Raw genomic sequence first — 22435 nt, 5'->3', positions numbered from 1 at the left:
TCAATACGCGCACTAGCCTTATCGTGCTTAGACTGAGTTGATTCAGACACGCAAATTAAAAACACTAGTGGTTAAACGTTAGACAATGGCTTGGCTTGACATACCTGGCTTGGCTAATGACTCGTCACACTTTTCAGCTCGCATCATAATTTCGTTGACTTCAAACTTGATCTTATCCCCAGTGTTGACAATCTTCATGTAGCCCTCACTTCCCCGGAGTAAAGTAGCAGGTAACGAGTAGGAAATACCTCGCAGTTCGTAGAGACGCGGCGTTGTGCAAAATTTTTTTCGTTGTTTCCGACCACATGGACTGGACTTTTATCATCGAGGTACCGGTTGGTTAGGTTTCTTTACTTGCCATCATAAGGGTTTGGCCGCGGAGTTTGTCTTGCGGATAAAAGGCTTTTATTTTGTCATTCTAGCCGTGTACGTCCCCTTAATTGGTAATTTTTTTTAACCACGTAGATACCGTGCAATCTTCCTCATTAGAATCAAATTCAGAAATAAGTGACGCCGCACGGTGGCCTTTGAAATGAATGAGTCAGATTGAGTGGTAAAGTCTCTTGATCGAGTTCGTATAGCGCCTTTTTGACTTCATTTTCTAACAAATATTTGACCAATTCTTTTGCTTTTGGTTGCGGATAATCTTCATTTTCACTGGTATTGTATTGTTCTTGCTCCCTCTAGCCAGGCGGACGAACGCCATTGCCAGTTTCCTTAGGGCGATTACTGTTCATATACCACTTCTGAGTAAAACAGAAGGGAGAAATATAAATACAAATTACTTCAGGGATTATATTTTATTAGTCGGACAGCGTTTCGCCTTATACTAGTGCACACAATTGAATGTCCATTGAAATTAATGCCTTGGGTTTTATACCCGTCATTTAACAATTGGATGTCATGTCACGAACAATCAACGGCGAACCATAGGCAATATTGATACTGCTGGCTGGCTCGAGTGGAAGTTGCGGCATTCAACCTCCGTGGCATAGCTTTAGCTTTGGCTGTGGCTGTGGCTGTGGCTGTGGCTGTGGCTGTGGCTTTGGCTGTGGCTTTGGCTTTGGCTTTGGCTTTGGCTTTGGCTTTGGCTTTGGCTTTGGCTTTGGCTTTGGCTTTGGCTTTGGCTTTGGCTTTGGCTTTGGCTTTGGCTTTGGCTTTGGCTTTGGCTTTGGCTTTGGCTTTGGCTTTGGCTTTGGCTTTGGCTTTGGCTTTGGCTTTGGCTTTGGCTTTGGCTTTGGCTTGGCTTTGGCTTTGGCTTGGCTTAACACGTGGCTGCATGGCTGGCTTTGCTTGGCATGTGCTGCGTTGTAACAAATTATATATTTTTACCCAATGCTATCAAATATGGAGCAAAAAATGAAGGACAAAGATATCAAGATTTCCCTAAACATAAAACCAGAAACAGAAACAGCTTGCTTTGTACAAATAATGCAAGCAATTACTTAAAAACGCAACTCGGGAGCTTCGTGGATGCAAACATAAAGGAGGTCCCTCCCGTGGGCATTCAACAGGAACGAGGGAAGAATTATAATTATAACGAACCAGCTTTTGCTCGCGACTTCGCTCGCGTGAAAGTTTTTCCGCTATATATTTTACCGGATTAAGAAGTAGCCTATGTCCTTTCCAGGGTTTCAAACTATCTCTATACCAAAATATATAGAAATCCGCTTGGTAGTTTTGCATTTATGGCGTTGGAACAGACATACGCAGCGGGGACTTTGTTTTATAATAATATGGAATGAACGCCGCGCGTGCGAACGGAAACGTGTTTAGTTAAAATAACAAACAGTCGGGGTTAAATATATTTTGGACTACTAATGGCTTATTCGAAGCTTTATATGGGATGTCCATATAAAGCTTCGAATAAGCCATTAGTAGTCCAAAATACATGTGTCTTAATGTGTATATGAATGAATCCTTCCTAGCCGAATTTTTGCCACGGCAGCCAATCTTAATGGAGATCAGCCAGGTACGCAGAAGATATTATAGTGCACAAGTGTGCGCAATACACAGGAGCATCCTCTGTTCCTTCGCTCCCATACTCCGGTGAGACGGCAGTCCGATATGACCGGAGAAAAATCATGCGCCGGGCCAACGGCTTTACGTGCTTTCCGGAGTATCAAACCGCCAACTTCTTGACTGAGTCGCGACTAAGTAATTTTTGGGATACAAAACCCAGTCACCATTATTTTTCACCTGACCCAGGATTCGAGAATCTGAGACCTTAGCGCTATATATGCGAATATATATATATGCGTTTGGTTGTCATATATTAGATAATATTGCAATGTAATGAACATATTAAAGCCTTCTTTTTATTCTTAACAAAAGCCTGTATATTGACGGTGTCGGGAGTATGACAAACCTTAATATTATAAAACATAACTATCTATCTATAGACTTCATCTATACAATAATAATTTAATCGATACCCAATAAAATATAATCAACAAGCAACAACAATTGCCCAATTAACATGATTTGCGTCCGACCGTTCGTTTCCTTATTTACCCAACCTCCCCTGTAATAAAAATATTTTATTTCACCAGCCACCCCTCATACTAACCATTGTTTGTATTTTAATATTTTTCGACACGCAAGCCAAGGGTATGTCTTTTTTATTAACAATTTCATTGAAATATTTGTTTTTAGTATTATTTTTTTTAAAATTACATAAAGCCTCTTTATAGGTACAACGGTATCACGTGACAAAGAAAAGTTACCTGTTCCATGAAGACACGAAAAGCTTTTTTACAACCAATACACGTGACAGACATAAGGGCGTTCGCCTGATGGTAGTAGGAATTATTTTTATACTGGTGGTCTCCCATATGTGAGAGTCCGCCTGGGTAGATACCACTGCTGTCTATTTCTGCCGCCAAGCAGGAGTGTGTCAGCAGCAGTCACTGTTGTGTTACGGTTTGAAGAACATTGTAGCCAGTGTAACTACTGGACATAATGACACTTAACATCTCACGTCTCAGGATGGCGAGCGCAGTGGAATACCAAACAATACTTTGTATTTCAAGGTGTTGGATGCTGTTTTTACTGTCTATGGGCGGTGGTATCGCTTACTATTAGGCGAACGGCAAGCTCGTCTCGTCAATCACAGCAAAAAAATAATAATACCGGAACGCCTTGGTGGTAAGTGGAGTAGGGTCTAGATCTTGGGTTCCTAACCTGGGGGCAATAACCCCGCGGGGGCAAATCAGTTATTTCACAGCAACAAAGAACCTTTCACAGCAAGAAAGAACCGAATAATAGGATCGTAAAACAAAAAAATTAACCGAGCTGACGTTAAAATAATAACTCTGTTGCGCAATTTATAATTAATAAAGATATTTGTATTTGCTTGTATTGTTTTGATAACATATTGAAGGCGGGGTAAGATTAATTTTCCATATATATCACAGGGGTAGCAATATATTGTTACGCGTCGCTATGCTAGTCGATGACACCGGGCGTTTCCGAAAGTATTCAGCTGCGCGGTCAGGCTGGCAGAAAAGAAGATATGCCATGCGGCAACTTCCTATATTAGTATATTATCTATGGCGGCAACTATTCTATTATTCTCTCTGGTTGCACGTTGTCAAAAAATGTCTAAAATTGTATTCTGTAATTACTTTTTGCTAATATAATGTTTACTATAAAAAGAGCGTTTAACAATATATTGAAAAGGTTAGGCTCTGGTTAGATTAGGTTACTGGTCTAGATAGTGTCGACTGACGAGAGATGATAACTCCCCCCCAATTATGCTGGCCATACACGCCCGCTGATCCCGGAACGCGACACTTACGTGGGCCACTTTGACGAGTTTTAAGCAGTATTAACACCGGTTCTTTCTTCTTTACACGCTGGAAAACTATTATCATAATGATTTCTTATGTTTACGCGAATGTTAGACATCGAAATAAAACATTTCGGATTTTATTGTGGCTTTTTATATTATGATTTTCTCCTGATGTTTCAGACTTCATGGTCACGGGGACTGTCCGCCAAAATGCGAAATATAGTTTTGATTCAATTAAAATTATTTATCATCTCGGTGATTGCTAGAACGATAGCACAATCTAAGCTTTATTCCTGATCTCTTAAGAGACAAAGTAACTGGGGTAAGTGCTACTTCTTGCCCGACTTCTACTACAAAAATATACTATATAACATAGGTAGCCGGTTCTCTAAGCTAGCATTAAGTAATTTCATTCCAATGCCCTTAGTCCCTACTTAAATCCTCAGGGCAAGATGGCCATAGCCTATCATAAAACTAGACTTCAACAAACTTTATAATTACCTAGCTGAGATTAAGTCTGCTCAACTATAATTAAAACAAAATTAAGCAAACCAAACTACTAGAACATTCTTAGACAGTGCAAGTAAAACAAAGCAACAGGCTATAGGGGAGGAACTAATGATCCATAAAAAACATGGTTAAAGTTTAAAATTAGACCGAATTGTGGAGTTATCAGGCGGAAAATTGACGTACCGCAGGAAAAACTGCCAACAGGCACGCACTGAGCGAACAGAGGTGGTATAACCCCTTCAGATGAGAGCACTTCGACCGCGCAACGTCTTGAAGTGCACTCGAAGTTTAAATTTTTTTAACAATATTTGTCTGCCAACTTCAGATTTGTTACAATTCCTACAAATAAAAATGTTTTCTTTCCGAAAATATTGACCAAATACATTTAATTCTGCATATTATACCTATTCGTATAATCATTTTGATGATGAAGCGCAACTAAAAGTGACAGCGAAGTTTACCAAGCCACAGTGAAAAATGATAGAGGAACTTGCAGATTATAATACTTTAAAGCCTTTTTCACAAGTATCAAGTAAATTTTATTTGAAAGTAGAGAGTATTAATCATTATTACCATTTAATTGGAAGCATAGATTAGATAACTTTTGTATTTGTGTCGAACTTTGCATTTATGTAGCATTCAGTCAGAAGTGTAGTTATTATTATGAAATGAAAAACATATGTACACTACAACTCTCGTCCTTCGCCTACATAAGTTTACATCAATTAGGTAAGTAGTCGTGTATAATTACAACATTTAGCCCCCTTTTAGCACCTAATTACGCTCCCGTCCAAACTGTACTGTAGGCGCTCGAGTTAATGCCCATTGTCTTCGCTGCTACGTTGCAACTTTGGCCAATAATGTTCTAGTCATGAAATCGTCCACAAAAACTAATTACTAACGTATTGTTAATTTTCGTTTAAAATTTATTGTTTTAGCAATAATTTTTAAACTTTACTTATTGCTGGATTAAAGACTCCCTCGCAAAGGAACTTATTCGTAGACTCAACCCGCAACAATTGATTCATGAAATTCGTATTTAAATCTGCTCAGCTATTTTTACTTCAAGCATTGGATGAGTAGATTACTTTATTACATATAAATTAGTTATGCATTAAATCTTTTTTCTTTTTTGGATGGGTTATTGAATTTAAACCGAGCAGAGGATTGTTACAATAAATAAAAGAACAATAACTTCCTCAAACATTTAAACTGACTAAAATACAAACTAAAAATCATACAGACTGTATAAAACCTAACTTTTCGTACAAAAGTAGTTCCCATCGCTTAAGCTTGGCTATGGGTGCATCAGAGTCAACCGCCTTACTCTTCTTATATTTCCTAAAGAACACCCCGTCCACTTTGACTCTCTGGTCGCAACTCTCTCTTGACGCTGTTGCCTTAGTCTCGCTGCGGGTCTGCAAGCGGGGGTAGAACAACCACTTTTTGGACCCCAAGCCGTCGCTCTTCAAAAGCTCCTGGATGCGGTCCTGGCGTTTCTTCGTCGCCAAGTATTTTGGTGTGTTCTTTTTGTGTTTGCTGGCTGAAAAGATGTTTATTAGTTATTGTTGGGTTGGCATTCTATAATTTATAGGTAATTGTGGGAGACAATGGTTTATTTGATGAGAATTTTTATGATTGGGCGTGATAGAGGCGTCGTATTAGAAAGATGGTTCCTGTAACTAAATCGGCTTATCGGTCTTATTAAATATCTAGGGCATACAGAATATGATTGTACCCGATGTTTACACAAACAATCGTCAATTGTACTTGCCTCTGTGGCGCAATCGGTTAGCGCGTTCGGCTGTTAACCGAAAGGTTGGTGGTTCGAGTCCACCCGGGGGCGACGCACTTTTTGGACTTACTTAAATTTGAAGTTACACTTGAGAAAAGTGATACACGATACTCGCTATGTTTCGTTCTTTTGTCCTCGCTCGTCCGATCACCGAAGTCAAGCAATTGTTGTTTAATTGTAGTATGACGTCACAGTATGATATAGAACACTCGCTATGTCTTGTTATTCGCCAACGTCCATACCACGTTGAAAACACCGGTTCTCGTCCGATCACCGAAGTCAAGCAACGTCGGGCGCGGTCAGTACTTGGATGGGTGACCGCCTGGGAACACCGCGTGACGTTGGCTTTTGTTTATTGTAGTATCGTGTATTATGACGTCACAGTATGATATAGAACACTCGCTATGTCTTGATATTCGCCAACGTCCATACCACGTTGAAAACACCGGTTCTCGTCCGATCACCGAAGTCAAGCAACGTCGGGCGCGGTCAGTACTTGGATGGGTGACCGCCTGGGAACACCGCGTGACGTTGGCTTTTGTTTATTGTAGTATCGTGTAATATGACGTCACAGTATGATATAGAACACTCGCTATGTCTTGTCATTCGCCAACGTCCATAACACGTTGAAAACACCGGTTCTCGTCCGATCACCGAAGTCAAGCAACGTCGGGCGCGGTCAGTACTTGGATGGGTGACCGCCTGGGAACACCGCGTGACGTTGGCTTTTTGTTTATTGTAGTATCGTGTATTATGACGTCACAGTATGATATAGAACACTCGCTATGTCTTGATATTCGCCAACGTCCATACCACGTTGAAAACACCGGTTCTCGTCCGATCACCGAAGTCAAGCAACGTCGGGCGCGGTCAGTACTTGGATGGGTGACCGCCTGGGAACACCGCGTGACGTTGGCTTTTGTTTATTGTAGTATCGTGTAATATGACGTCACAGTATGATATAGAACACTCGCTATGTCTTGATATTCGCCAACGTCCATACCACGTTGAAAACACCGGTTCTCGTCCGATCACCGAAGTCAAGCAACGTCGGGCGCGGTCAGTACTTGGATGGGTGACCGCCTGGGAACACCGCGTGACGTTGGCTTTTTGTTTATTGTAGTATCGTGTAATATGACGTCACAGTATGATATAGAACACTCGCTATGTCTTGTCATTCGCCAACGTCCATAACACGTTGAAAACACCGGTTCTCGTCCGATCACCGAAGTCAAGCAACGTCGGGCGCGGTCAGTACTTGGATGGGTGACCGCCTGGGAACACCGCGTGACGTTGGCTTTTGTTTATTGTAGTATCGTGTATTATGACGTCACAGTATGATATAGAACACTCGCTATGTCTTGATATTCGCCAACGTCCATACCACGTTGAAAACACCGGTTCTCGTCCGATCACCGAAGTCAAGCAACGTCGGGCGCGGTCAGTACTTGGATGGGTGACCGCCTGGGAACACCGCGTGACGTTGGCTTTTTGTTTATTGTAGTATCGTGTAATATGACGTCACAGTATGATATAGAACACTCGCTATGTCTTGATATTCGCCAACGTCCATACCACGTTGAAAACACCGGTTCTCGTCCGATCACCGAAGTCAAGCAACGTCGGGCGCGGTCAGTACTTGGATGGGTGACCGCCTGGGAACACCGCGTGATGTTGGCTTTTTGTTTATTGTAGTATCGTGTATTATGACGTCACAGTATGATATAGAACACTCGCTATGTCTTGTTTTTCGCCAACGTCCATACCACGTTGAAAACACCGGTTCTCGTCCGATCACCGAAGTCAAGCAACGTCGGGCGCGGTCAGTACTTGGATGGGTGACCGCCTGGGAACACCGCGTGACGTTGGCTTTTTGTTTATTGTAGTATCGTGTATTATGACGTCACAGTATGATATAGAACACTCGCTATGTCTTGTTTTTCGCCAACGTCCATACCACGTTGAAAACACCGGTTCTCGTCCGATCACCGAAGTCAAGCAACGTCGGGCGCGGTCAGTACTTGGATGGGTGACCGCCTGGGAACACCGCGTGACGTTGGCTTTTGTTTATTGTAGTATCGTGTAATATGACGTCACAGTATGATATAGAACACTCGCTATGTCTTGTCATTCGCCAACGTCCATACCACGTTGAAAACACCGGTTCTCGTCCGATCACCGAAGTCAAGCAACGTCGGGCGCGGTCAGTACTTGGATGGGTGACCGCCTGGGAACACCGCGTGACGTTGGCTTTTTGTTTATTGTAGTATCGTGTAATATGGCGTCACAGTATGATATAGAACACTCGCTATGTCTTGTTATTCGCCAACGTCCATACCACGTTGAAAACACCGGTTCTCGTCCGATCACCGAAGTCAAGCAACGTCGGGCGCGGTCAGTACTTGGATGGGTGACCGCCTGGGAACACCGCGTGATGTTGGCTTTTTTACCTTTTTTTAATTTTATATTTAGAGTGCCTTGAGTTAAGTAGAACACCGGCTCACTATTGCAAGGTTCTAGGCTTAGTTTTATTCATGTTAAAATTGTTATATTGATAAAAATCAGAAGAACGTTCATTGTTCCCATTTTACTTATCTGTTGGGATTGCTAGAACAAATTCACTGAAAGGACATAGAATCATGTTATGTATATGTCGCCGCAGCACTGGTGAATTTCCGGAGCGATAGTGGCGCCATCTATTATTACATCGAGGAAGTATTAGAAAAGGAGGGAGGTCGACTGTTGCCAATATAAGGACCGGCCGAACGACGAGAGCTCAGTCTTGTACCAGCCTTGTAACAGTGCAGTAGTCTTGTTTCACGCTCGAACCGAGCACATTGTGTATTCCGCTGGTGTTGCTATGCAGTAAATTGTTATTGAAGTAAAGAAGTGTTTCAATAATTGAATAACTGTCTGGAAAATAAATATAGACCGGTGATACTTTACCGGTCATGTAAAAAAATAACCAAGTAAACAGTTTCACTCCGACATCAGAAGTGGGATGGGATCCTACCGATTTCAAGATCCGCAATCAGAATGTTACGTCCATATGGAACCAGGACACGATACAGGACACGAAGACCTTGAGCCCGATATACTGAAAGATAAAATACGAGCGAGCGACTATTGCGGCAACGGACTCCTGGTGACTTAGGATCACAAATGTGTTCTTACCATCTTATGAACCAGTCTAAATGGTTCACTACACACCTACGCTATGTAGCATACTATGCTACAATGGAGAACGGTATGTGTGAACAACTTCGAATGATAAAATGTCTGCGGGTACCGCGTTCCAATTGCTACAGCGTTCCTGTATGGGTGCCGCGCATGGTGTGGAAATTCTACGAAAGCGTCTTGGTTAAAGTGACCACGTGAGTGGCGAATGGCGGTTGATGCTAACTGGCCTATCGCAGAGTATGTCTATCGACGCCTGGAAAGTGTGGTATCGTATGACCCATAACCCTTGTTTGAGGGTTCGGGTTTGTTATTTTCCCGTAATCTCTGGAAGTATTGAAATTTCTTTTTTTTCCAGGAGGTATTAACTGGAAATGATGACCGATTCACTACGTAGGTACATTTGTTTGACAAAGCAATAAAATTGCTGTTTAGAAAGTTTAAAACAAATCTGATTAAGGTCAGAATAGGCCGAACGATATTTCTGTTTTGGTTTTACTTTTGCAGAAATATGTTCGTGATTCATGGCGTGCGCAGACGCGCCTCAGGGGGTGCGGATGCAAAACGACGCGCTCCAGGCTGAGAGAGTCCAAACATCAAAATTGGAATGGACCTCCGAGGACTCTACGAGAACCTCCGAGGACTCTACGAGAACCTACTAACCTTGCAAAATTGATTTTCTTAACAGTTCTGCTTATGTAACAACTGTGACAAAACAAGTTGCTTATAGTTCAAATTCGTTTATTCCTTAAAAATAATAATCTAGAATAAAATATCTGGAGGGTGGTACCTCTGAGCTAATTCATGTGTTACCCTTGTACTAACCACGGGTCCTTGATGTATCCAAATGTGAACCCTGAGATACCGTTGGGACGCCTTGTGGAACCGTGATTAGACACGTACACACCACAGATTCTAAATTGACTAAACAGTGCATTAGGGACGTCTTTGTGTACTGTACTCTGCGAGAATAAAATATCTGGAGAGTGGCACCTCTGAGCTAAATCATGTGTTACCCTTGAGCTAACCACGGGTCCTTGATGTATCCAAATGTGAACCCTGAGATACCGTTGGGACGCCTTGTGGAACCGTGATTAGACACGTGCACACCACAGATTCTAAATTGATAAAACAGCGCATTGAGGGCGTCTTTATGTACTGTCCTTACAATAATAATGCTTTCAAAATAAGCAACATGGATTGCTCACGGTTGTACTAATAAGAGAAAGTACGTTCTATTCTTACAGAATCAAAATCTACTTACGAGAATCAACGAGGCTGGCGCAGAGCGCGCGCCGCCTGTCAGTATGGCCGTGCTGGCGAAAATACAACGGTTCATCACATTTTTCGAGTAGTACTCAGTGGAGTGAGCTGTGTCTTTTACAACTTACCATATGCCACTCATTAAGAGTGAGCTTTAAGTTTGCCTGTATTCACGAGGAGTGAACATACTACTCGTGAAACCCATGTTCCATATCCAAAGCTATGTTGCTCACAAATAAATTGACTGAGGTGTACTTGGCATTGAGTTGTTGTGTACACCTTGGCAATGAGTTTCTGTTACAGAGAGAGAATGACCCATCGATGCAGAGCACGCATCGCATTTCAGAATGGCCGTGTCGCCGCAGCACTGGTGAATTTCCGGAGCGATAGTGGCGCCATCTATTATTACATCGAGGAAGTATTAGAAAAGGAGGGAGGTCGACTGTTGCCAATATAAGGACCGGCCGAACGACGAGAGCTCAGTCTTGTACCAGCCTTGTAACAGTGCAGTAGTCTTGTTTCACGCTCGAACCGAGCACATTGTGTATTCCGCTGGTGTTGCTATGCAGTAAATTGTTATTGAAGTAAAGAAGTGTTTCAATAATTGAATAACTGTCTGGAAAATAAATATAGACCGGTGAAACTTTACCGGTCATGTAAAAAAATAACCAAGTAAACAGTTTCACTCCGACATATATATAACTCACATTGCCCAAAAATATAACATCGAACCTTATTTCTTTTCGAACGGGCACGTCAATATGGCCCAACTGAACCTAATGGTAAGTGGAATGGGGCCCGATAGAATGTCGACTGACGAGAGATGATTATCGCTCGACCATCGACACAATTATGCCGGCCTGTTGGAAGCAGATATACAAAGGCTGATCCCGAAACGCGATACACTTTGTACAGTGGTCGCTATCCGGGCGGCTATAAAATATACTCTACCACAAGCAATACCTTGTAATAGTGGGCCAACGAAATGTTGGGTTTAACAGTACGGGCGCAAAACGGCGCAGCGGTAGATCAGCACTGATTTTAGTCAGCATTTGCTGAGTTGGGATTGCATTTGTTACGAGCAAATTGATTTACTTAAGTGCTTTTTGTTATTATATTGTAATCTTTCTTATTACAAATAAATATTTTATTTTCTTTCTTTCAGCAATCTTGACAACTCCTGACCCAGTATTACCCCAACCCACTCTAATATTCTTTTCTTCTTATGTTACAACCGTATTAATAATAGATCAAAATACTTACGAGTAAGGTACAAAACCCTGAACGCGTCCAGAAATCCCGGTTCTTTGAAGTTAAGCTCCCTGTGCCGACTGCCTGATCGACTGCGGCTGTAGGTCCGAGTTCGACTCCGCGTCCGGGAAGACGACCGGGAGTGAGATTTCGACCGGGATTTACTCCTGGTTGCACTGTTGCTTCTCGTTCTCGAATGTTTTGTGGTCCTGGTCTTCCGCTCACGGTGTTTGGAACGACCCGGTCTGGAAGTGTGATATTATACATTACGATTGTCTTCAAGGTGAAGGATTAGTTGAATATTAAATTAGTGCAGATAGGCCGCGGACTTGATTCCTATTGGGGCAATACTGGTGGCAAACGTTCTAGAGGCCGAGTACCAACCTGATGGACAGTCTAGATTAAAGACTCATCTGCCACCAAGTTCTACAAATTATTTGACAACAGAAACCGTTGGAGATAAATAATCCGCTCTAAATGCGGTTCATACAATGATGACCACTATCCTCAGTCATGAGAAACCGACTACTGAGAGAGAGAGAGTGAGAGGACTCATGTAGGGTGCATAAAAACTGGTTAGTTCTTTAATGATTTCTAAATGTTTACGCGAATCTTATAGATAAATTTATTTAATTTTTACTGACTCTTCGAAGACTGCATCTTTTAGGATCGGCTCCGTGACCACTAAGGCTACAATATCTTGGACGCGTTCGGGAGTAATAAATAAAACAAAATCTAGAAAAATCCGTAAGCTGTTCTTGGTGGTAGTTTTTTATATACGAGAGTCATTCTGCTGTTTTGTATTAAAGCACCCAAGTTATATTAACTGCAGGAGCAGGATTGTAGCTTTATTCTATATCTCCAATATATGGACCGTATTTAAGGGTTACGTAGTGCTAAAAACCGAAGAAACAGCGAATTTCGACAGTGTTTCGTGACCGTGACGTAGGCAGAGGACAAATATTACCCTTTTCAAAACAACCAACTATTCCTTACCAAATAACGAGCACCTAAATTCTTCTTGATCTTTGTCCAGAAGAGCGGTCCTGAACACTTATGACACCAAAAATATAAATAGTTCTACCTTCTATCATCTTCCCTCTCCTCGTTCAATGGTCCAAGGCCATAATACTCTCCAAAACCATCGCCATGATCGGGGTACTCCCCCTGGAGGGTACCTCCAGGAGGATACGGGTAAGGGTACCTATAATTAGCCATAAAACTATACAAAAACTTTAGAACCTAGATAACATATTTTTACGATAATTTTTCTAGCATTTGATTTATTTGACTGTCAATTTTGATTTAAATTTAAATTTCAATGTTATATTTTTAAAAAGATTGTTTGACAACTATTAAACCTTCTTTATGTTAGTTAATTACACCTGCAGGTTTTACATTGATTTCTTATTATTCAGTTTAAGTCTGGGTACGGTACGAAATATAATTATATTAAAAATGTTACAAAAAAATCGTATCGCATTTAGTTGCATCACTGCCTACTCCTTCGAGGGTAAAGGTGTGAACCGTGTGTGTCTTTTTTTATATTTTTTTATTACAATAATATTCGAATGAAAGAAATGTTATTAAACAACCCCAGCAAATGACTTGTTACATTTTGATAAATCTTTCAGTCCAAACTTTTATCTTTTGTTATCAAATAACGAATAGCCTTTTTTATCTCAAATTCGTTCTATTAAAAACTCATTATAGATTTCTATCGGCCTCTCTTATTTCCAATAAATTACATTGGAATTATAAGTTCAACCCTTTTAGATTTGATGAGATTTGACTGATCTATTTCAAAATTATTAGGGGTAATGTGATTATTTCAGAGGTGGACAAAACGTAGATAGATATATGAGAATTTTTTGTACAAGCATGACAATGTGACCTCCCTGTACCTGATGGACAGTGCAGTGGGGTCCAAAAGAACGTCGACTGACGAGAGATGATTACCCCTCGGCAGTCGACACAATTATGCCGGCCTATATGAAATAAATTATATTTCACTATGATAATACTCTATTGAGATTTGGATAACAATTCGATCAAATATCTCCTAAACTTTTAACCTACAGAAATAAAATATGAATACTCTATTGACGTTTGTATAACAATTCGATCAAATATCTCTTAAACTTTCAAACCTACAGAAATAAAATATAAGAATGGCCTATTCAACCCTTATTCAGAATCTAGCCCTCGAGGCAAAATCAAATCCCGCAATTATCATACTTTACGTCGTTATTCCATTAAAATCGATTGAATCTCGTATTTTTCTTGGCCGCGCGGTTTTTTCCTTCGGTTCGAAAGAAAGAACAATTAAAGAAGTAAGATAAATTGGAAATCGATGAATGCTTAATGGTTTCCCCCATTAGAGCGTTTTGAGTTTTCAGAATACTTTTTTAAAAAGAAAAATTTCAACTACTCCCCTTTAAAGTTTGAGTAAGGTCATAGATATAAAGAAATACGACGTGTCTTGTAACAATAGATATGTTTTTTATTATAATGAGCTTTGTGAGTGAACCAAACAGAATAGAGCCAGAAAATATGTGTTTGATCCCAAGTATGAGACAACTGTAATACATCTATTTAGAGGCCGTACGTCACCCGAGGTACCTCATTGAAGATCAGCGCTGCAGTATTAGACTGGTACTGCAGCAACAACTTGAATGAGGGTTCCCATTGTTGGCACAATAGGTATAATTTATATTTCTAGTTATATATTTTTGTTGTTGTTTTTTCACTATGCGCTCGTTATACTGTTTGTGTTCAATAATAAATCTTTTCTTTCTAATTATATTTGTCTTGCCGTTGTCGGTATATTAACACCACTAGAGAACCTGCATTACTCAGAATTATTCATAGGAAATTAGAAGAAATTTAAAATCAGCACAACATTACGTCAAAACGGAGGATAGGTTTATTATTTCATTTCTTCTTTTTTTTTTACTTAAGCCTATTCGTGGATGGATATCATTTTGTACTCAAATATAACATTTTCTTGATCCACATTTTACCTATACAAAGTCTAACTCATTTTTTTTCTCGTTTTTTTTATTAGCGTAAAAGTAGCTTCGTGTATGAATAAAATTTTGCACACAAGTATAGTATTTCCTTGATCCATGTTTTATCTAGAAAAATATAGAACAAATAAATCTGTGTCTTTACATAAAAGTACTATTCGAATACAATCTTTATAAATGATGTAATCCTGATCCGACCACATCTATTAGACGTTTTTCTGTGTCGCGGGCGCAGTAGACTGTTGAGTAACTTTGCTATGAGCGGTACATTCTTCACTTACTTTTTAATACTTCCCAAGTTTTCAGCTCATTTAGATTTCCCAGCCTTACATCTACATCTGTATAGTTTTTCCTCTTAAATCGAACGTTTACTGTTATGTTTTTTGGATAATACTTGCAGTTGAGGTATTTATCTACTAGATTTTACTATAAGAAGGCTTATATATAGCAAATTCATTAGTATTTGCTCGCGGATTCGCTCGCGTAATAAAGTTTTTCAAACATTACTTTCGAATTTATAAGTACGAATAGTAATCGGTTTCCCATCGCGACGTCTGCAAATTATTTTAATAGAAACATCCAGGAGTCCTGATGTTTAATTTCATTGGTTAGTTGATACTACGCTCCAATTGCCGTTTAAGATCCAAACCCCTACGAAATGGATTCGCCATGATGGTTTTAATATAAATATTTTCAAACATTTACAGCTCACTGCAAATCGAAAGCGAGGTAACTTGAAAAAAAACCGTTAAAATTTCTCGCTAATTAACTGAAAATTCTACCTGTCTGCGTAAACCCGGCGTTCCATTTTCAAACGGCGTATGACATTCTATTTTCAAATTTATTTCGGCTTTATGTCAGAAGCGTTAGGGGCTTTTTTATATAATTCAAAGCCGAGTCAAACAATTTATTAAAGTTGCGTGAAGAAATAGTTTCCGCCGGTCATGTAATGTGGATATAGAAGTTAGTATGTTGCATATTCATTTTATTACCGGCTTTATTACGAGACGCCATAATTTATACGAAATATTTACTATATCATAAGATACTATAATATTAGATAGCTATAAAGAAAGGATAATTAAATATTATTTTGATATAACAGATTTGGTTATTGCTACGTATTTTCAGGTACTGTTGCGTTCCGATTGAAATGATTGAAGTCGTATTATCATTATGTTATGCATATAAAAGATAAAATCGTATCTCCAAAAGAAGAGCGGACAGGCTGATCTCAGAACGCGACATACTTATTTGGACCAGTATGGCGGGCTTTAATAACTAGAGTACGATGTCCACTAGTTGTTAAAACCAGGCAGATATATAAATATTCTACCACTAACATCTACTTTCAAATAGTTCTAAAATTATATAGAGCGAACATTAGGAAGATTGTCATACAAAAATGTTGCGCTCATTTGTTGGTGACTCAATCTACCATAAAATAGCAAAACATAAATGTAAAACACTTCATGTTTTTTTTCCATATCTGCGTGTTATTTTTGTATTAATATCTAGGGACGCTGTGACATCTTGTCATAATATGGACATTCCAAATAAGACGACGAGATTTTTTTTTAATCTTTATTTAAGGTGTTGGTCGTAATTTTGCGTCCGCTTATTATTTTTTTAATAAATCCTTTTCCCCTTCCAACGCAATAACCGATAAAAACTATTTATAATGCCCACATTGAAACCCAAAGTATGAGGTCCACTCCGAAGACGACGACTTAGAATCTATACATATAAAAATCAATCCCTATTTCCCTTGGTCACGCCATCACGCGTGAACGGCTGGACCGATTTTACTATTTTTTTTATGTGTTTGTTATAATCAGGAGAAGTTTCTTAACGACAATATTAATTCTACATGACTCTCAGTTTTGAAATAACTGTCATAGATCGACAGAATGCGCGCGTGCATACATAGTTAAGACAGGACAACGTCTGTTGGGTCAGCTAGTTGGTAAAAAGAATAACATAACTTTGATGGACAAATTTGGTCCTAATGTTCGGTTTATACCTAACTATACTTAATGTCTTTGGTATTAACTATTTAATGCCGCTTGATACGGACCGTCAGGGTCATCTGTCATAAAGACTGTAAATAAATTATTTCGCTAATCATTCGACAAGTGCGAAAAGAAAAGATAACAAGCGAGATGCACGCTTTGAAGCCCACTGGAGGGGTTGTTTAAAACGAGGCGCGTTGATGGTACTTAGTGCCCCTGTTAGATCGGGCGGTTTGAGGGGTACGCCTAGCGAATTCGACTGAAGATTCGATAGCGTATTTCGAATTTCGCTAGGTAAAATACGATTGGGTTTTTCTAAATATAAGTTTTATATTCTATATGTGTCGGCTGGAGTAGACTGAATTGGTATTATTTTCAATGAAAATTAATGTGACATAGGTATTGTGTCGATGGTATTTTTGAAGACCAAACGCGATTGCGCATTTTATGTCGTGACGTCCTCACTATCCTAATGAGTGTTCATATGTGGATGGTTAGTATTATTTGGCGTAAGTGATACACTTGCTATATCTACCTTCTTTTATAAAATAATATTTACTACTAATCATCTTAAGTGTTAAAAAAACTTTAAAGGCCTATTTAATACATAATGAAAGAACGGCTCTAAAAAATTATATTTGTATCAACAGCTAATTCCATTTAAGTATCGAAGAATGCTACCCTTTTCGCTATCCTTTCAGATAACGTTCGCTACGCATTCGAAAACTCTAACGCCGCGAGCTCCTTCTTAGTCCGCCAACTTACCACTTAGCCATGCTCGACTGAGTTCTCTCTAATGACGCCTAGTATTGTACAAACTTTTTCATCCGGCCTGCATGAATGTGGACGTACGGCCTTTGTACCACTCCGCTCTCCTTCCTCAAAATTCACCACTTTACCTCTACTGTCGCTCAACACATTTCAACACTTCGCGCGATGAGCGCAAGATTTACCCAACCGCAAATATAAGTTTGTAGTCAGTTTTATTTATTTATGTTTGTTTTTTCTGTCATTTTTACTGACGGTTCGTCCTTTCATAGCTTTTCACAGGTAGAGTGTCTAAAGAACTTGTTCTAATTCAATCTTCATTACACGCTGAAAAGATATTCAATGGGTTTTTTCAGCAGGTTTTCTGTGTAATTTGGGTTAGTGAGTATGAACGTTTGTTCAACCATTTTTGTGGTTATGCATGAATTTGTATTATTTTAATTGGGGTTAATGGGTTGATTTGTATATTTAGCGTTAGTAAAAATCCTTTATACAAACCTTTTAAACTCAAATCTAAAAATTCACACATAAAATGTCATCTACCTATGTTATCCCCAAAGGGGTATCTAGAGATACAACCAGTGCACCAACCGAACATTGTTTTTGCCATTCTGGAATATTCTACAAACCCATTCGTATTGTAAATTAGATGATGTTCTCACAAGAGCATTGTAAACGCGATATATCAGCGACATTATTCACCATGCGAGAAACAAGAAATGACATTTGCAAGTTTATTTCACTAAGGGATGTTTTATTTAACGTGAATTATCTTTGTATAACTTGCAGGTGAGAGTAAATTGTTCCATAATATTCCAAGAAATGTTTTTTTTTAATTAAGATTGTAGCCAGTGTAACTACTGGACATAATAAGTCTTAACACCTCATGTCTTAGAATGGTGAAGGCAGTGGAATACCAAACAATACTTTGCAATTCAAGGTGTTGGATGGTGCATCTACTGTTTACGGGTGGTCGTATCGCTTACCATCAGCAAAAGGCAAGCTCGTCTCGTCATTCAATGATATAACAACTTTATATATAGTTTCAATATTTTTAAAGCCAATAATGTCCTAGCATGAGATGGGTCACTTATTCTCATATTTTTATTTTAACTAGTTATGCTTGTTATGACGACCTTTCGACAAATATATTTGGCATCACAGATTTAAAACCCTTATCAGCGTATCATTACTGTAGCTCCCGCAACACACGCGCACAACAAAGAATTCGGGTAAACGCCTGGCTTGTAAACGATCGACGATGGGCCGGAGTTAGGAGTGCTAGTGGGGGATAAAACTGTATTCTTAAACGGTTACGTTGTAACGTTTCGTATGACTTTATATTACATATTTTGTGTAGATATCTGCATAAAATATATTTTATAAATATCTCTGCCCTTATTTTATAAATATCTCAAAGGATAGAGTAAGTACTTCAAGCTTAAAGATGAACAAATAAAAAAACCATTCAGCAGAGTCGCAAAATTAAATTGTGTTAATATCTTTAGAAACGGATATTTTATTTATGTTAATTAGGTTTATTTTTTGCTTGGTATAATATATTAAAATTTTCTGCAAACATGCTCAGTTAATTACCCTTAGGACATTCTATTTTTATTAAAATCACAATTTATAAGTGGGGCAAATCCTCCGAGAATTAACCTAATTACGTGCCTGTTTTGACGCACCCATGTCACTTTTTAACAAGAGCATATGTACTATGACAAATTCCGGAGGTCTTTTAAACAAATCACAAACTTATATCTGCTGTTATGCAAAAAATAAATAACTTTAATGGCTAGGCAATAGGACTGATATTTCAGTGCTTCGTAGGTATGTTTGTATTTCATTTGCTTGACAAGGGACGGAGTATTGTAGTATAGCAATCCAGATTTCCTGATATTTTGGGATTTTTTATTTGCAACGTTGTTTGCATGTTCATCTTTGTGCGAGACATTCGTAGGTTGGAAATGAAATATTTTTGACGGCTTTACAGTGGCGAAGGGTCCATACAGCCCGGTTCCTGCCGGCTTCCCTTTCGTAATTTATGTAATCATTAGAGCGATTTCCAGGCGGCATTTATGCATATTTTTAGTACATATAAGTTGTGTCGAGTTTTCTTTTTGAATATGTCATCCTTTTTTTCCCACTGCGGATTTGCTCAATATAATACTGAAGCCGTTTATTTATCACATTTATTAATAAATTTAATATAATTCAAGATTTTATAAGAATTTTAAGCGATGGAGCCATATTTTAAAAAGAATTGTCTTCATATCTCATTCGGGAAACAATGCTTGCCCATAAGAACTATATATTTTTATTTATAATAGGCATATGGAATTTAATCGAACACAAATAACAAATTGATACCATTTGCATAATAAAGTGATAGTTTGTTTTACTAGCTCGTTTCCTCACCTTTACAAAAGAGAAATTGGTCAGAACACAACGTATATTTTTCGATTACTTTATATTTACCAAATAACAGTTCGTATTCCATTAATAATTATGTGATTTGAGCGAATCCAATTACGTAGGTCACGCAAACCCCTCTTCATTCATTTTACGGAAAACCAATTATGACCATAATATATTTCTTTAGACATTACCATTGTTAATTCGCGGTTGGATACTTATTAACCGTATTTTCAGTATGGAAGATGTTAATTGGTGTATTTTTGTTTTTATTGTATTTATACAGATAACTTCGAGAATTGTGGACGGATTTAAGTGATTCCTTTTTTATTTAATGAAAGAAATTCGCGCAGTGGTCCCATTACAAAGTAAATCGTTTTGGGTACATATTTTCAACGATATAAGGGAGCTCAATAATATAATATAAGCGGGTATTCTATGAATTACAGTTATGGAATAAAAAACGTTACTATTAGATATAAAGTGGGAGCTGTGATAGGTTGGTTGGGAGTGGAACGGATTGCAAAACCTCAAACACGCACCTCTGACTTTCCTAAACAAAAATAAAGTTATTCTTATATTTTTGCTGAAATATGACTTGCTTTTATGATGAAGGAAAACATCGTAAGGAAACCTATATATCTGAGAAGTCCTCTATGAGAATTTTGAAGGTATGTGATATCAGCCAAATCTATTCTAGGCCAGCGTGCTGGACTAAGCCCTATTCTCTCAGTAGTAGAAGAGGTGCCCAGTTAAACAGTGTCACTGCCACTCTTTTTAATATTTATTTTACAAATATTTATTAGTAAGTTGGGTAATATCCATATTTCTCAAACTGAGGAAAGATTAATTATAATATAATACGGTATTCACAATCCTCAGTCGGGCGTTTTTAAATTTATTCCGAACTTAGCTTTACAAAACCGCAATCATTATGATTCACATCGTAAATTGTATTAATAGAACCTTCCAGATGATTTACATGAAAAGTTCAAGATCTAATCACATATTTTTTCAAGGAAACCTTGATTTATCTTGGTTTCGAACTGAATTGATTAGTAGCTGATTTTTTTTTACTACACAGCTAAATAATATTGGGAATTAAAAATAATTTAGTTGACGTTGCTCCAAAAAATACTTAAGATATCATTTGATTAAATATATCTAAAATCGTGTTATAGGTTATTTCACGAAGACGCGCGCCACTACTATTTGAATGGGGGTGTAGCGGGTTAAAGGGAATGATCCAAGCCTCTACCTCGACGCTCTACATCGTAGTGTGCGTGTGCCTTATGCTGGTCACACTGTAAGCGATTATGGAAAGTAGTGCAACATCTTCGTGGATGAAATGATCTATTACATCGAAATAAAACTATTTTTAGGATTATGTTGCGGATTTTTATATTATTTATTTATTTATGTATTTCCTCTTACATCTATTTTTACAGGATAAGATAACCTAATACAGTAGTGTAACACAATAGTAATGAATACATTTTTCTTGTTTTTGATTTTCTCCCTACGTTTCGAAGACTTTTCAGCCTTCATGGTCACTGACTATAATCGTTATATAAGAACCGCGATAAAATCCGAAAAACAGTTTTATTTCGACATCTAACATTCACGTAAACGAAAAAAAATATCTATATTTTTCCTTTTTTGGATTATAAAGTACTGAATGGCTCCTACACTCACTGTAACAAAACCATAACTTAATTTCGAATCGTTAAAAAAATTCTTTTTTTCTTAAAAGTCATTACTTAGTTGAAATAAGACATGCTAAAGTTGGTTTCACAAAAAACGCTTACATTTCATGTAAGGCCGAGTCCAATTGGCCAATATTTGTTAACGTCTAAAAATTAAATCATTTTGATTAAAAAGCCTCGTGGTCGGATTGATTGAATTTAAATTTTAAATTCTTCAGTTTCAACCGCTTGCAATAACAAAAACATACAAATATCTCTTTCCTTTTCAACAGGGGTTCTAATTTGATTGAAACACATACACGTTACGCCTCAGGCCTATATTAAAACACGAAACGCAATAAGTATTCTACTTTTATATAGAAAAGTTACTACATGAAGTGAAACAGTGTAGACTAAATTTATCAAAAAAACTTTGCGGATTTCAAAAATTTACAAAATTGAAATAATCTTATTCTTTTATCATTCTTTTTTATTATTGGAGGGGTCCAGTAGAATATTGATGTTAACAGCGGGGGCTGTTAACATCAATATTCTACTTTTATATAGAAAAGTTACTGCATGAAGTGAAACACAGTGTAGACTAAAATGATCAAATAAAATACCCAGATTTTAAAAATGTACAATATTGAACTAGTCTTGTTTTTTTATAATTCTTGAAATTTACGAATGGGATACTAAAATCCCTCCACCTAATCATTGCGGGGCTCTGGTGG

The 22435-nt window shown here is 38.3% G+C and overlaps 1 protein-coding gene and 13 non-coding genes across 14 annotated transcripts; 13 read left to right on the top strand and 1 right to left on the bottom strand.

Annotated features, from left to right (window-relative positions):
- Positions 1 to 5494: 5494 nt before the first annotated feature.
- Positions 5495 to 13007, bottom strand: LOC115443818 (serine/arginine-rich splicing factor 4). The gene is made up of 3 exons (XM_030169392.2): positions 12874 to 13007; positions 11802 to 12034; positions 5495 to 5846 (listed from the first exon to the last, which is right to left on the bottom strand). Exons 1-3 carry the CDS (start codon positions 13005 to 13007, stop codon positions 5539 to 5541), a joined length of 675 nt encoding a protein of 224 aa, XP_030025252.1. The 3' UTR covers positions 5495 to 5538.
- Trnan-guu lies at positions 6076 to 6149 on the top strand. Its single transcript has one exon. It is a non-coding gene; the product is annotated as a tRNA-Asn (tRNA).
- LOC119190356 lies at positions 6327 to 6445 on the top strand. Its single transcript, XR_005112872.1, has one exon. It is a non-coding gene; the product is annotated as a 5S ribosomal RNA (ribosomal RNA).
- LOC119190355 lies at positions 6517 to 6635 on the top strand. The gene has a single exon (XR_005112871.1). It is a non-coding gene; the product is annotated as a 5S ribosomal RNA (ribosomal RNA).
- Positions 6707 to 6825, top strand: LOC119190371. Its single transcript, XR_005112885.1, has one exon. It is a non-coding gene; the product is annotated as a 5S ribosomal RNA (ribosomal RNA).
- Positions 6898 to 7016, top strand: LOC119190353. Its single transcript, XR_005112870.1, has one exon. It is a non-coding gene; the product is annotated as a 5S ribosomal RNA (ribosomal RNA).
- On the top strand, positions 7088 to 7206 carry LOC119190352. Its single transcript, XR_005112869.1, has one exon. It is a non-coding gene; the product is annotated as a 5S ribosomal RNA (ribosomal RNA).
- LOC119190370 lies at positions 7279 to 7397 on the top strand. The gene has a single exon (XR_005112884.1). It is a non-coding gene; the product is annotated as a 5S ribosomal RNA (ribosomal RNA).
- On the top strand, positions 7469 to 7587 carry LOC119190351. Its single transcript, XR_005112868.1, has one exon. It is a non-coding gene; the product is annotated as a 5S ribosomal RNA (ribosomal RNA).
- Positions 7660 to 7778, top strand: LOC119190365. The gene has a single exon (XR_005112879.1). It is a non-coding gene; the product is annotated as a 5S ribosomal RNA (ribosomal RNA).
- LOC119190350 lies at positions 7851 to 7969 on the top strand. The gene has a single exon (XR_005112867.1). It is a non-coding gene; the product is annotated as a 5S ribosomal RNA (ribosomal RNA).
- Positions 8042 to 8160, top strand: LOC119190349. The gene has a single exon (XR_005112866.1). It is a non-coding gene; the product is annotated as a 5S ribosomal RNA (ribosomal RNA).
- Positions 8232 to 8350, top strand: LOC119190348. The gene has a single exon (XR_005112865.1). It is a non-coding gene; the product is annotated as a 5S ribosomal RNA (ribosomal RNA).
- Positions 8423 to 8541, top strand: LOC119190363. Its single transcript, XR_005112878.1, has one exon. It is a non-coding gene; the product is annotated as a 5S ribosomal RNA (ribosomal RNA).
- Positions 13008 to 22435: the final 9428 nt, after the last annotated feature.

Source organism: Manduca sexta, chromosome 23, assembly GCF_014839805.1.
Source record: "Manduca sexta isolate Smith_Timp_Sample1 chromosome 23, JHU_Msex_v1.0, whole genome shotgun sequence".
Taxonomy (NCBI): Eukaryota; Metazoa; Arthropoda; class Insecta; order Lepidoptera; family Sphingidae; genus Manduca; species Manduca sexta.
The sequence above is the reverse complement of the archived record's forward strand: the minus strand, read 5'-3'. Positions and strand labels throughout refer to the sequence as shown.

Excerpts from the sequence above, each read along its gene's own strand:
- LOC115443818 (XM_030169392.2), bottom strand. The coding sequence starts at position 13,007 with ATGGCTAATTATAGGTACCCTTACCCGTATCCTCCTGGAGGTACCCTC. Across the intron at positions 12,035-12,873 it reads GAGAGGGAAGATGATAGAAG|ACCGGGTCGTTCCAAACACC; the intron begins GTAGAACTATTT and ends TCACACTTCCAG. Across the intron at positions 5,847-11,801 it reads CAGGGTTTTGTACCTTACTC|CCAGCAAACACAAAAAGAAC; the intron begins GTAAGTATTTTG and ends ACATCTTTTCAG.